The 15,024-nt window shown below is 39.1% G+C and overlaps 1 protein-coding gene across 5 annotated transcripts in view; it reads left to right on the top strand.

Moving 5' to 3' along the window:
* MYO3A (myosin IIIA) overlaps positions 1-15,024 on the top strand; it is a 119,892-nt gene that overhangs the window by 45,864 nt on the left and 59,004 nt on the right. For all 5 annotated transcript variants that reach the window (XM_027695694.1, XM_027695692.1, XM_027695691.1 and 2 more), the window contains 4 exons: positions 759-835; positions 2,247-2,392; positions 4,082-4,147; positions 4,550-4,705. In XM_027695694.1, the coding sequence (XP_027551495.1) occupies positions 759-835; positions 2,247-2,392; positions 4,082-4,147; positions 4,550-4,705 (445 nt within the window). The remainder of the gene's footprint in view (positions 1-758; positions 836-2,246; positions 2,393-4,081; positions 4,148-4,549; positions 4,706-15,024) is intronic.

The raw sequence follows: 15,024 nt of genomic DNA, 5'->3' as shown, positions 1-15,024 counted from the left end.
GGTTTTGTAAGGAAGGAAATTGGTGGCAGGCTAGTCAGAAGTGTGCTGCAGCCCACTTGAATTCCTAGTATTTCAGTGTTTTTTAATTTAAAACTGCAAGGAATCTTTAAACTTCTGAGTTCACTTTCCAGCTCTTGGCCTGAAATAGTTAATCCATTAAACTACAGTTCATGTTGCAAAGCTGATTTGCAGGCTTGTTGCTTTGAGAATGTGCTTTGAGCATGGAGAGACTCCTGCTTTTGTAAGAATTTTTGAGGTTTCACTGTTTTGTTGTTTCTTTTTTATGGTAGAGTAGTTAAGAGATGAGGATAAGTGTCGTTTTTAGTGTTAACCTGAAATGTAGATATAGATACAGATATAAAATGAAACAGTTTAGAGTCAGTACTGAACATTAAAAGCTGTGGAAGGTACCGTACTTTTCCACCCTCACTAAAGTGCTTTACTGCTCTCCTAATACAGGGAAAACTCTATTTAACCAGTCAAAATATATGGAGTCAGATTACTAATCAAACACTCTTTTGGGACTAAGTCCTGGTCCTACTGCAGTCACTGGAAACAACCGATGTGGAGAACCTCAGCTGAAGTTCTGTGTACCTCTGAGGACTGGGCCTCTCTTTCCAGAGAACTGGAAAGATGTATTTGAGATTTGCCTGTGGAGGAAATTGTAGCATGACAAGACGAGGACATCACCATTCAGAAGGGCTGTCTTGGATGGAAATAGCCATTGCTCTGATTATAGCTTCCCTTCGTTCTTCCAGGTGTGTCTGCTCAGCTGACCAGCACTCGTCTCCGTCGGAACACCTCCGTGGGCACCCCGTTCTGGATGGCTCCAGAGGTTAGATTCATGTTTCAGAACATTTTGTCACTGGTATCTGAGCTGCTGTATTCTGCATTTCTGCTCTTTCTTTGTCTTTCTTCCTGACCACTGGTCTTTTCACCAAATGAAACAGCAATGCAATTTTTTTTTTTTTAAAGTGTTTAAAAACGTTTTTCTTACATGTTTGCAAGTTAAAATGGGGTTTACTTTTGAAATTACAAGCTTAGAGTGAGGGAGCAAGACACTGAATGGCTTACTAAAATGTTAAAGAGTATAGAGTACTACTATTGATACTTTCCACCCTTCCAAGGTCTGAAACTATGGGTGTCTCATTTCCCCATGGATGGAAGGAGCAAGCCCACGGTGGTACTGTGATGCATTACAGCTTCTATTTTTTGACTTCTACACCTGGAAAGTTTTTAATACTGTATATCCATAGCTGACAGTAAGAAATGGAAGAGGTTATTATGAATGAAGTTTACTATGACTCTGTGGAGATTTTTCCAGCCTGAAATTGAAGCATATAAAGATACATTTTAAGCTGAGGCAGTGAAAATATTTCCTTATAAATAAACTTATCTACTTACACTATATGTCCACACTAGCACATGCAAGTACCTCTGTTTATAGCACATGAAACTACTCTGTTTATACACGTGTTTTTATCAACACACTCTGTTTATACACATTTGTTTTTATCAACACACTCTGTTTATACACATTGGTCTAGCCATGTAACTAATGGCATACATGTTGACTTAGATCTGCAGCTAATGGGATGAAAAAATGTAGATTCATCGAGCATTGTGGATGAGCTGAAATATATGAAGTATATGAAGTGCTATGGTCTAGTAACCACGGCAGTGTTGGATCAAGGGTTGGACTTGATGATCTCGGAGGTCTTTTCCAACCTGGTTGATTCTATGATTCTATGAAGTACCTTTACTGTGATCTGATGGCAAACGCTTTGTCCAGATCTACTTGATCTGGAAATTGGCTGATTTGGCTGAAAAAGGACCCAATAAGAGATAGTGAATTCAGCTTCTGCTTTCCGGCTTGTTTCACTTCATAGAACAGTATAGCTCCATTAATTACTTTGCAGGAATAATCCATTTAACAGAGTTGTAAGGTTGCTGAGTTTCCTTCTACTTCCGCAGCCATGGGATGGAGTTTAACACCTTCATCTGAAAAAGTCAAGAATTTGCAGCCTTCTGTCAAATCAAGGAACATCTGGCCAGAGAATCCGGTGTTCATGGACACTTGCTTTCTCGAGTTTAAACATTGCTTTTTTTCAGCTTTCTAAATGTGTGCATGTCTGTTTATTTCACTGAATATCTCCATCCTGTAAGAGATTTCCCCAACTCTAGGAGTACTCTTACATTCAGACATTTGACCATCCAGTGACTGTCCCAGTCTTTTACTCCAACAGGTGATTGCCTGTGAGCAGCAACTAGATAGCTCCTATGATGCCAGATGTGATGCATGGTCACTGGGTATTACTGCAATAGAGTTGGGAGATGGAGATCCACCCCTTGCTGATTTGCACCCCATGAGGGCACTCTTCAAAATACCAAGGTAATATCTTCATCTGTTTATTTGTTGGCAGGTTAGACTGAACTTTTTTCTTAAGTGCTACTTTTCTTCAAACTTAGACTGTATAAGTTTGTGGACTTTCTTCGAATTATTTATACTAGGAGGAGGTTAGAAATACTTTGTCCAGCTGTATTTTCTGCAGGCTCTGCTTCAGCTGCGTGTACACATTGAGAAATTCAGAGCTGACTGTAACTACATTTCAGAAAAAGGTGTGAGGCCTTCTCCTGAGGCCACATGAGTGCAGGACTTAGCCGAGTACAGTATATTCTTTTACAAAGAATGACTTATGATAGAAACAGTCTTAATATGCTGCTCTGCTGAACAGGTCCCATACCTGTTTTTAGGAGTTATCTTCTGTCCTTTGAAGCAAAGGTTGTTCCACCACTCACATACATTTAGGCTTCAGCTTTTCATTAGCTTGTGCTGTTTCTGGCAGTTCCACCATTGCTGTCCTTGGGCAGTGCAAATAACAACTTCTTTTGTGTTTTCTTTGAAGCTGGAGATAAAAGTACCCAAAGTGCCACTTACAGCATTTCAAAGAACATCAATCTCCAAGTCTGTAGGGAATGATCATACCGTAGTTTGTGGACTTCACTCTAACAGCTGGAGCAGTACCACAAAAACTGCTGAGACCACATAGTATTCATAAGTGCTTTGAGTCCTTTTCAGCCAAGACACCCAAATTAGTTTAAATTAACTTTAGGTTTAAGAAATCTTGGCTGACTTGGTACTGAAGAAGAGTATGAATGCTCTTCTAACCCTTGCTTCCTATGGGAAAAGCAAACCACTGTGGTCAGTCATTGCAGCTAGGACTTCAAAAATACTTCTGGCTTATACCCTTACAAGTACTGGGCACCTTTCTGCCCTGGAGCAAATACAAGATCAATACCCTTTCATTACATTAGGTAAAACCTGAAAGTGATAGACTGAACGTTAAGCAGCACTTAAAGAAAAGCAGTTATGACAATTGATTGAAAAGAGACAGCAAGTAACCTCAATGGATTGAAAAGAGACAGCAAGTCACTTTGTCTATTGGTCATTCATTTGTCTTCATGACCATACTCTTAAAATGCCACCTCTGAATGGAAGAAGACTGTCAAGACCATTTCAAGCAAATTACACCCAGAATAAACAGCTCCAGCAATAGAAAGAAGTCATATCTATTTACAATAGGTCTGTGTTTAGACCTTCACTTTGTTTCTGATTATCTTCTGATGAATGAGAAATAATTAATAACGAGTCAGTTCCTTCAGACACTTCATTCAGCAAGTTGATTAACTCAATCTTTCTGGGGAAACTTAAAATAGAATTTCTTTTTAAAAATTCTCTTAAGAAAGTATATTGTTTCAGGCTTGAAAAAAGAAACTTGCCATTATAAGTGAATAGTGATTAATGGGTTGTAAGTTTAATTTCCATTTATTGATTTGATTGAAAAAATTATAGTGGTTCTCAGCTACACTTGGTAGATCATCTCAGTGCTATTTCTCCTTATTAGTTACATAAAGTAGGAGAACCAGTGAGGCATTGCATCATCTACCCATGCTCCTTTTACCAGTGGAAATCAATATCTTTTTTCGGTGGCCTTCTAAAACTCATTACTCAGCCTGCCTCCACACACTGTTTTTGTGAAGTGAGTAGTTTATTAACTTATCATCATACTGATCTTTGCAGGAATCCTCCTCCAACACTACAACAGCCTGAACTGTGGTCACCTGAATTCAATGACTTCATTAACAAGTGAGTAACAACTGAGACCGCTCTGATTTAATATGAAACGTGTAAATGTCATGTGTAAAATATCTCTGTATTCTTTGTGGAAATCTGTTGCAACAAATACTCTTCCTTAAAAGACTAATTTGTAAATCCAATTTGACTTCCAAGTGAGGCTCTAGATTTAAAACATGAAATAACATTTTAACACACTTGATGTTTCCTAGTTTAAAGAATATTTAGTTTTAAAATGCAATAACTTACCTTCCTGGACTCATCAATTTTGTGAAATCATATCAATTTTCAGTGCAGAGCTGTTTTGATTAAGATGGATGTATTTATTATGGAGGCACGAAAGAACTCCAGACAAGAATTTCAAAACTTAACTTTGAACCCTCCATGATCATGTGTGTTTTTCTGCCAGCACAGGTGCTTGACTAAAGATTATGAGAAGCGTCCAACAGTATCTACTCTTTTGCAGCATGATTTTATTAAGCAAATTGAAGGAAAAGAAAACGTGCTACAAAGGCAACTCATGGAATTTATTGATGTTCATCAACAAATGGGAGTCACTGAAAAGGCAAGGTAAAAGTAGCTAAAAAGTAGACTAATTGGGACAGTGTTGATACTTTCACTGTTTCAGAATGGCTAGTGCTCAGAGAAATATTCAACTTTTATGGCTTTAGCTGGCCAAAAGATAGAAAGCTTAATATTTGGGGTCCCAGTACAGCCAATGGAAAGACAGCAGCATCATGATTCACATATGGGATGAAACAATCTTTAGAAGTACCTCACCTTTCTCCTGTGACTCAAAACGCAGCCTTAGCATTCCAGCTTTTAGAAAGCTATGGTTAGGTGAAATTAATGTTTGGCATTTTCTTACATTTGCATGGTCAGCTAATGTTTAGTTTAAGCAAGTATGCTGAAAAATAGCTAGTCAAGTTCCTGCGGTAATTGGATTTTCCTGACTGAAAGAAATTATAGTGGTAGCAGACCTTGTTTTGCAAACTTCAAATCTTATATCTTATTAAATAGATACTTACTTTCTTCCACTAGTATTTAGTAATATCAGTTCTGAATAAATCACTTAGCACCTGATGGCTTTTATTTAAAATAATTGAAAATGGCTTAGCTCAATTTTACAATTGAAAAAACCCCACCCAGTGCACTGATATATCAGATGTGAAATGTAGTAGATTAGTGTTGATGTACTCCTGGTGTGACTGCTCCTGTGCTTCAAGGTAAAGCATGATGATTTTTCTTTTTTTTAAATAGAACATGAGTTTTAAAAGACATTTTGTCATAATCATCTATATGGAAAAAGCTTATTAAAATCTGCCACACTTCTTTTCACACATTTATAGTAATAACATATACAACAGTCTTCAGTTCTTATTCTGGAGAAATTTCTTTTATATATATATTATAATATTTCTATTCTCTATACTTTAAGGATAATAATAAAAATCTATTTCTAAATAATTTATTATATTCAAGTTTTCTTCAACTTTAAATGAATTTGGGATGAATAGTACTTTCTCTTTTCTGGCACTGCAGTAAAAAAATATGCAGTTATCTTAAATTTGAGCCTCAGGCTGGGTTTGTATGCTCTCTATATTGCAGACTTGACATTTGCTTAATCCAGAAAGATTCTCGAATTGAAATAAACTTATCAGATGTCAGTGCTGAGAACTAAACCAGCAACATAATCCAAACTTCAAAAAGTAGTTATTTATAAAACACAGGGAATGATATGTGGTAAAATAAATCCAAACCATCCTGATAACACTTGTGATATTGGTCATTTTAAAGCCTAAATAATTTTTAAAAGTCAAGCTTCTAAGTCAATTAGATACTGTGACCTTTTTTACCCATTTTAAAGAACTCATGTTTGTTTTATATCATCATTTTTTTTAATCCTTTTTTTTTCATGTAAATGCTGCATAAAGCAAACTACATGAACTTTTTTTTCCTGTACAATACAAACATAAAATGGCCCGATTTGCATGTGCATAAAGAAGTCAAGTGGCACAAGAACAGGATGAACTACTGGTACTTTCTCCGTTCTGTTTAGACTGTGTTTTATAAACTTAAGGCTCTTCATGCAAACTAGAGTTTAAGGGAATGTATTAATATGTGATGAAGTTACCTATGCTTTTACAGTTGTTCAAATGTAACTTGTACATAAATTTTCCCAAAGGAAAACAGAATTTTCACTTTTAAAATAATAATAATTTCTTATCTGAAACCATGCCAAAAATTACTTATTTAACTAAGTGTGTAATTCAGATGACATGGTTAAACTGATAGCTTAGTCCATATTTCAGTTTAGCAGTTTAAAATACTAAAAAATAGTATTTCCAACCTAAATGATTCTGTGATTCTGGAATTTTGTGAAATATACTGTAAGACTGACTACAGAATAGCATTTGGGGGGGTTTCTGCTGTGAAAGATAAAAGATTATACAAAGATCTTTGAATTCAGAAGCCATACTTTTTTAAAAGACTTTAGGTACTAATCATATGTATCTTCTGACCTTCAATCTGCACAGAGCAAAAAAGGTGTTAAAAGCAGTGTCTGCACAGAAGTACCATGTAAATCTGATTTACATTTAGACATGGGCTATGTAGTGACAAGTCACCTGGAAGAGCTGCATCTTAAAATCTCTTTGCTTTCTTTTCTTGCTTATGGTGTTCTGGGACTGTTTTTACACTGGTGTGTGAGGGCCCTACTGTGGAATTTCTGAACTTTCACCAGTTGCTGGCAATGTTCCTTGTAAACCTTCCTCCTGATCTCCAGGTCACGCTCTCTAAGTCCATAATTTGAAGGCATAACTCTCCTCTTTCTTGGCACTGGGAGACAAGTAGTTTAAGGGATTAAAGATCTCTCCCCTCCACCAAGGAAGAAATCCTGCTACCTATGTTGTGGTGTATAAATGGGCATGGCATATAAAGTCAATAAATTTGATAATGTCGAATTAAAGCAGAAAGTAAAGAATCCAGTTATTTTCTCAGTATGTGTTTACTCTCCTTGTCAAATTTTACTTTATTATTAAAGGTTTTGTATTTCAAAAGAAAAAAGAAAAATACTTGGAAATTAATAGCTGAGGTCCAGCCACTGGGTCTTCCTGTGTGCACTAATCCTGTTTTCACTCAAAATCAAGTCACCTTCTTTGCACATTGTGCTGAGGTGTAGTTTGGTTCTGGCTACCTTCTGCAGTAGTAGTCTGTTGATGTGCTTGTGATCTTATCTTGTTGTTTACTGCGCAGTTGATACAGTTCAAAAAGAAGAGCTCATATTACATTATGTCACATTCTCAGGGTTGGGGTTTTTTTGCAGAAGGCCAAATCCTCTGGTCCAATCTTTGTGCTCAGAAAGACGCAGAGTGGAGTCACCTTACAGTCACTCCCATTAGCACCATTGTTCCTGAGGTATTTTCTAACACTGAGGAGTCACTGATTTGTTGGGACCCAGTCAACTGCACCCTCAGAACCTTCCCAGTATTGTTATTCTAGTGAAGAGGAACCTAGATTTAGGTTCTGCATTGTACTCCATCTTTTCAAGAGATGGGAATAAGAGAAACAACAAGAGGAAGAGACCCCACCAACCTCCTGAGTAACTGAAGAAATCTTGATTTACGCTGATAAAACTTTAAATGGCAATATGCCATAGTCCTGCTCCAGGGAAGATGATGGAAGATAGTACTGGTTTTTCAGTAGCCTTTGAGCAGTGTTATAGCACTAGCATATCTTCATAGAATCATAGAATCAGCCGGGTTGGAAGGGACCTCTGAGATCATCAAGTCCAACCCTTGATCCACGACCGCCGTGGTTACCAGACCATGGCACTAAGTGCCACATCCAGTCTCATCTTAAAAACCTTCAGGGACGGAGAATCCACCACTTCCCTGGGCAGACCATTCCAATGCCTGATTACCCTCTCTGTAAAGAATTTCTTCCTAATATCTAACCTAAACCTCCCCTGGCACAGCTTAAGACCATGCCCTCTTGTCTTGCTGATAGCTGCCTGGGAGAAGAGACCAACCCCCACCTGGCTACAACCTCCTTTCAGGGAGTTGTAGAGAGTGATGAGGTCTCCCCTGAGCCTCCTCTTCTCCAGACTGAACAACCCCAGCTCCCTCAGCCTTTCTTCATAGGACTTGTGCTCGAGTCCCTTCACCAGCCTTGTTGCTCTTCTCTGGACCTGCTCCAGCACCTCAATATCCTTCCTGAACTGAGGGGCCCAGAACTGGACACAGCACTCAAGGTGTGGCCTCACCAACACTGAGTATAGGGGAAGAATCACTTCCCTGGACCTGTTGACCACACTGTTCCTGATACAGGCCAGGATGCCATTGGCCTTCTTGGTCACCTGGGCACACTGCTGGCTCATGTTCAGCTTCCTGTCAATCCAAACTCCCAGGTCCCTTTCTGTCTGGCTGCTCTCCAGCCACTCTGTCCCCAGCCTGTAGCACTGCAGGGGATTGTTGTGGCCAAAGTGCAGGACCCGGCACTTGGCCTTGTTGAACCTCATCCTGTTGGAATCAGCCCAACTCTCCAGCCTATCCAAGTCCTTCTGCAGAGCCCTCCTGTCTTCACTCCTGATCAACACTCCCCCCCAGCTTAGTGTCATCTGCAAATTTGCAGATGGTAGACTCATATCCCTCATCTAAATCATTGATAAAGGTATTAAACAGAACTGCTTGTACTACTCAAGGCTCAAAAATGCATGAATGCTAGCAATGAGCTTCATTAGAAATTCCACTTTTTTACTTTGAGCAAATGCAGTACATTTTGCTCTAAAATCGTCACTTCTTAGTGCTAAAAATACCTGTTTGCAACTTAACCTTTCCTAACTCAGAACTCAGACTGAAATTACAATGGGAATAGCATGAGAAAATACCCCTTGATACATTAACACTTTCCCATATCATCTTCACTGAAAAGTCTCCAAAACCTGCTGCTTGGAATGATGAAGAAAGCTATATGAGGTAAATTCATGTTAGAGAAGAGGTGAAGCAGGCAAAGTTGCAGATTAAGTGCAATTAATTTGGGGGGGTAGTTTGTGAGGAGAGTCACTTGCAGGACAGGGTCCTTGAGCTTGACAAGGGTCTTCATGGTATAGCTGTTAAAATGTATTATTACTGATGAGAATAATTATTAAAAATGAGCACTGCAGCATGTGCCCCAAAACCATTCTAAAAATACGCTTCTTGCTAGGCCAAAAGAGGGGAAAAAACCCTGCATTGTAAAGAGTTTTACTTTGCAACAAAAATAGCTGTCTTTGAAACGACCTTCAGAACTGTCGCATCTACACCTGACAGTCAGGCTTGTAAGACTTTTATCTTGAGTTGTTTGGCTGTCTTATTCTTGACTGCTTTTACAATAATCTCTTCAGAAATATGCAATGATTAGTACAAAGTGTATTTCCTGGGATTTGTGACTCATTCCAGAATGAGCTGTATATGCAAGGGATATTCACTGCACCTAGATTTCAGGGAATGACTCTGGTCCCCAAATTAAGAGCATCATTTTTATATCCTCTCTTAATAATTATAGGAAAAAGACCCATTCTACTGCAAAGTGATGCAAAGTTTTGCATGAGCTGAATTATTTTTTCAAGAGTTTGTCCTTCTGTATTGGCCATGTAGGGATAGCACTCAGATCAGTGACAGGATGCTAAACAATTGCTCTGCTTAACTACTTGGAAAGGTCAGGGAAGTAATTTCATAGAAATTCATGTACAACATGCACAAAGGTTGATGTCAATTTATTGACCCCTACTAAAAGCAGGGAGTACCATATAGTTTCCTTTCATGACTTTCCCTGATTGCACAGACTTGTGTCACTTATTTTCTGGGTGTTCACTCTCCCAGTCTCTCTGACTCATCCTGCCAGTGGAAAGCAGCTGACAGCAATCCTTGAAGCTCAGCTTTGCAGGGCAGGCTTTAGCAGAGGATAGGTCACCATGCTGGCTTGACAAAGACAGTATAAGGAACAGAATAAGATAGCACAGAATAAGATAGTCCAGTGCTGTCTTGGTCAAGGCCTGCAGATGACATCTGGATTGGAGTAGTGGCTTAAATGAGAGGTGTTGGAGTTCCAGTCTAATCTTTGAGTCCTTCAAACCACTTCTTCCTGTCCTGGAACTCAGTGTGGGCTTTGTTGTACCAAGGAGAAGTGTGTACTCCTGCACCGAGAACAGTCCTGGCTATGCTGCAAACTTCTCTCAGGCTGTAGAAGTAATAGGGAGTTTCTGGCAACAAAGGCCTTAGAACAAGCAGATAGCCAGTCCATGTGCTTCTAGCTAATACATATCTCTGTGTCAGAATAATATTCTTCTATACAATACAATGGACAGCAGCACTACCTGGATGAAGAATAATTTATCTTCTGAAGAAAACAGGAGGAAGAATTTCCTCCTGCATTCAGAACTCCCTGGGAGTAATGCTCTGGAAGTGGTACTTCACTGTTGTGTCAGTCCACTTGCTCAGCAACTCATTTCTCCTGAAGGTGGGATACCTCAGCAGGCATTACTTTTGGAGCTTCTCCTTTATCTTCTCATTATGGTTCTGATCATAATGCATGGGCCTGACTCATGAGATTAATAAGGAACTAATCCCAAAGAGTCCTTTTAGACATCTCCTATTTGCTCAGTTAAGAACACATTTTTCCCTTGATATTTGTCAGGGATACATCACCTTGAGGCTATTGTGAAGGACCACTCACCTCTTTTTTTTACAGGTCATGGTAAAGCAGCACAAACTTTGTCAAACAGATTGTGTAGAGCAGGACATATCCCAAGTGACTGGACACAGGGCACCTCTGAGTCAAAAGCTCCATAGCTCTGCAGGGCAGCACTGTGCTCTCAGCAACACTGCATAAGCTGCAGCACATATCCCTGAGACTGCAGCCAGTGCCATGAATCATTTAAATACAGAGGTTGTCTGCAAAGCATTGTGCAGATGCAGCTGGAGTCTTATCAATGGAGTCTTACACTTTCTAAATTCAGGTACAGATTTTTCATAGATATCAGACAGCAGTTTTATTTAAGCATACTTCACGAGATTTACCTGTTGAAGACAAAATTTTGATTTTAAGTGTGAATTAATATTGCTCTCTATAGCCTCCAGAGAAATAGAATCACCAGCTATGACAGAGCTTTCACAGGTTTCTCTGTGGTGCTTCTTCATCACTTTTACTGCTCTTTGTAACTGCTGGGAGGTATACAGCTGTTCCCACTTTCACTTTACAAAAACTTCATTATTTTTAGTTTCTTCTTTACACCCAGCCCTTTTCCTGTCACCTTTTAGTCTATAGATGATTCTCCAACCAGTTTAGGCAGAGAGTTCAACAGGGCATTATGAGTCACACTTTCCTCTTCATGGTATTTTTGGAACTATCAGAAATCTTTTAAATACGTTTTGACAAATTGAAGAAGAAAAAGCTGCAGTTGCCTCATTTTGATTTAACTGAATCTTGAAAGATAAGCGGGGGGGATGTTGGTGTGAAGGAGAATGCACAGAAACAATGCTGCCTTGACTCATTTTCTTGTCCATACTGTGTTGATGTTTCTGGCCTTTAGCTGCCTGAGTTGCTTGTCGAGCATGGCTCTAAGATCTAATGCCTCCAACAAATTTCTGAGCAGAACAGAGAATCATGGTTATTTCAGTTCACAATGTCTATGTGAATGATCTTAATGAAATTTCAGCACTGATGTCAACAGCACTGATGTGGGGTTTTTAAGTGGTTGGAGTTTTAGCAAGTGAAGCAGTATAACTGCCCTTGAGGGGTCTGTGCCCTTCGACAGCAAAGTGGAAAAATATTGTGTTCTGCAAATCTGCCACTCTGCTGTACTCTGGAAAACAGAGAATATAATCTGGTCCAACAAGCGCTAGTGTTCTCATAATGTCAGCTGAAGAGGATTACAGGAGAATTGATTTTATGTAATTAAACTTCCCTGGCATAAATAGAGATTGTTTCGTTAAAAGGAAAAAAAATAGAAAAAGAGAAGTGTCCATAACTGGAGCATTCTCCTCCCTTCCTGCAAGGCAGTTACTGGCTTCCTACATTAAATTAAAAAATGGTAATTGAAACTTATTTTGGGAAATATCACTCTCTCGCTGATAAGCAGTAACATATAAGAATTTAACATTATAAAAAAATTGTGTTCAATGTGTAACAATTCCACCAGAAATGGAAAGCAAAGCTTGACAGATGCCTTGTTTTGGGTCTTCCTGTGGCAATGGAAAAAATAGAACAGCACAGCTTGGCACAGTCCTGCAGTCCTGCATCTTTCCCTCATGTACATATTGATAGGTCTTTCTCAAAGACATACTGATATTAGATGCATCCTCTGGACACAAAATGACCTTCATAGAGGAATGAAGGAGAAATTGTTTCAACTGTCCAAATTTAAATTTTCAAATGAAACTCTTAAAAAGAGGTTTAAATAGGAGTGTTGTTTATAGAGGGGATAGATATCTATTTGGGGTGTAGGATATTATCTGCACTTCTGACTTTGAATGCAGTAATGTCTTTTAGCTTGGAAAATGCAAATCAAAAAGCAGTAGATCATGCAAGGCTGAAGAGTTAATTTAAATCTTAATATTACCACATCCTCTTTAGTACAACCTGGGGTACATAGTACCAAAAATTGTCTCACAGTGTTATTGCAAGGACAGTACTATCAGAACAGCTTTTGTGGTACAAATGGGTTCCAAAGGAAAGGGGGAAGAGGTCAAACCTAGAAGAGGTGCAGTTGCTTTACACCAGACCCATCCCTTTTGATGCTTCCTGCTTCTGTTCCCGTGTGTTTTCTGCTTCAGCATATTTAAATACATACCAAATTACAGCCCAGTTATGGGTTTATTGCAGCAAAAGCTGCCTTTCTTCCCACACAAAGACATACACTCCTTCTGCATGTCTTTTAATCTATTTACACTGCTAATGTTGGCATAGGCCCATGTGTTGCATATTCTGTGCAGCATGGTGGTACATGGTGTGGCTCTGGTACTGTGCTGTGTAGCATTCCCATTGCTTTTCACCTCCATGTAGTTCAGCCTCACTATCATCCTTAAAGTGGTATTTTTGACAGTCTTTTTTGGCAGTAATAAATACTGAAAGAAAACGTTTGGAAGCAGGTTGCTTTCCCATGCAGCTTCAAGGTTCTAACAGTTTGAAAGTAGTTTTCAAAGCTGGGTGTAAAACTGGCAAGACTTGGTCCTTCTCTTCCATCAGGGTAATGTAGATCATTGTGACCCATATGGTTCATTATGCTTCCTGCTCACTTAGCCTCTGCACTGGGTATTGTGCTGCAATATTGGTACAGAGACTGTGAAACTCTTAGCACTTACAATGAAGACTTGTGTGTTTGTGTCTTGATATTAAGGTTGCAGAATTAGTAATCTATGGGAATGAAAATCCTGCCTTTGCACTGTGGACAATTGAAAGATTCCAGTGGCAGCTGGCACCTATGTAAAGGAGTAAGAAACTGCCCATTACTGGCAGCTACCAGGGTGAGGACAGGGCAATCTGTCATCCTCAGGGAATGACTGTTAGAGACAAGAGAAACTGAAAGAAGTGCTAGATGAAGCGCGTTCCTGTCAGCATTTCCATCATCTGGATCTTGATTGCACTCACAGTTTGGGAGGGCATCATTTGCCCATTTCTTGCAGTCCCTCTTCAGTCCTGGCAGTCAGTTACTGATGCCAAGTCAGTGCCTGCTTGACTTTCTGCACCTACATCCCTCATCAGTGCACAGCCAGCACAACCTGAAGTAGCACTCATGAAGTAGGTGATATTCACAGAATGGGTACAGCCCATTTAACTCTGCAGTAAATCTTAATTTGGGTGTTCAGAAGTCTCTTAGCTTTCCCCATCAGTGTGATGTTCACTCATTCTAGCTTTCCATCTTGGTGCAACTACCCTCTTTCTCCTGTCCTCTATTCACTGTGTATTAAAGTTCTTGCCCGGGTAGAAAACACCTGTCTGCTTTTACTCATGCCATATATTCAAATGTCAAAATTAAATAAGAAGTTTCCCTGGTCTTGTCTGGAATTAAGGTTAAGAGTGAATGCTTCACATAACACAGTTTCCTGGCTGTCTGAATTTACCAACGTATGTGTTCCTTGTGTTTGAGAGGTGCCTTCCTACCTACAGCATCAAACAGAGTGAGGTCATATCAGGAGATCAGATTTACTTGATAGTTTTTCTGTGCTTGTGCATTACCGCACATCTGAGTTTGATTTAGTTTGTGAACTCTGCTGTTACTTATGCAGTTTCCCTTTCCCTGATTTCCGTCATCTCATAAAGCAAATATAACTAATGTGAATTGTAAACCTTCCATTTTCTGCTGCCTTTGCTCTGTTTAGCAATGCCTTTACTCTTGGATGAAAAATGATCCTAGTCTCTGGGAATTTTCTTCCTAATTAAAATAAGACTGCATAAAATTTTTTTGGTTTGATTGAAAGACAAAAGAAATCTAACTTCAAGACAAACTTAACTGACGTTTAACACAGATAAGAAAAATATTTGAAGTTTTGTTTCCTTCTTTTGTATGTATCTTTCCTGTAGAGCTCAAGAAAATTATTCTTGGTCAGGATGTATTTCACTTATCCCAGTGTTTTTGTAGCACTTTGCTCTACAGTGTGGTCATCTCAGCCAGGCTTTAGAGCATTGTCATTACTAAGCTAGGAAAGTTTCTATCCTGAGTGCTTTGTCTGCATCATCCTTGCCATACTATTTCATCACACACCCCTGGCTTTGTCCCATCCATAATTGTTATCTGGATCATTTTTCTTTCTGCAGGTTGGTGCCAAAGTTTGGGTGTTATATGCTTTATAAATATATTCCTTTTTTTTTACCTGTATTGCATCGCTCCAGTGTTGCAGCTGATGTGGGGG

This window comes from Neopelma chrysocephalum, unplaced genomic scaffold (assembly GCF_003984885.1).
Source record: "Neopelma chrysocephalum unplaced genomic scaffold, ASM398488v2 Primary Assembly neopelma1_102, whole genome shotgun sequence".
NCBI classification, from domain to species: Eukaryota; Metazoa; Chordata; class Aves; order Passeriformes; family Pipridae; genus Neopelma; species Neopelma chrysocephalum.
Note: the sequence above shows the minus strand (reverse complement) of the source record. Positions and strands in the feature narration are given on the sequence as shown.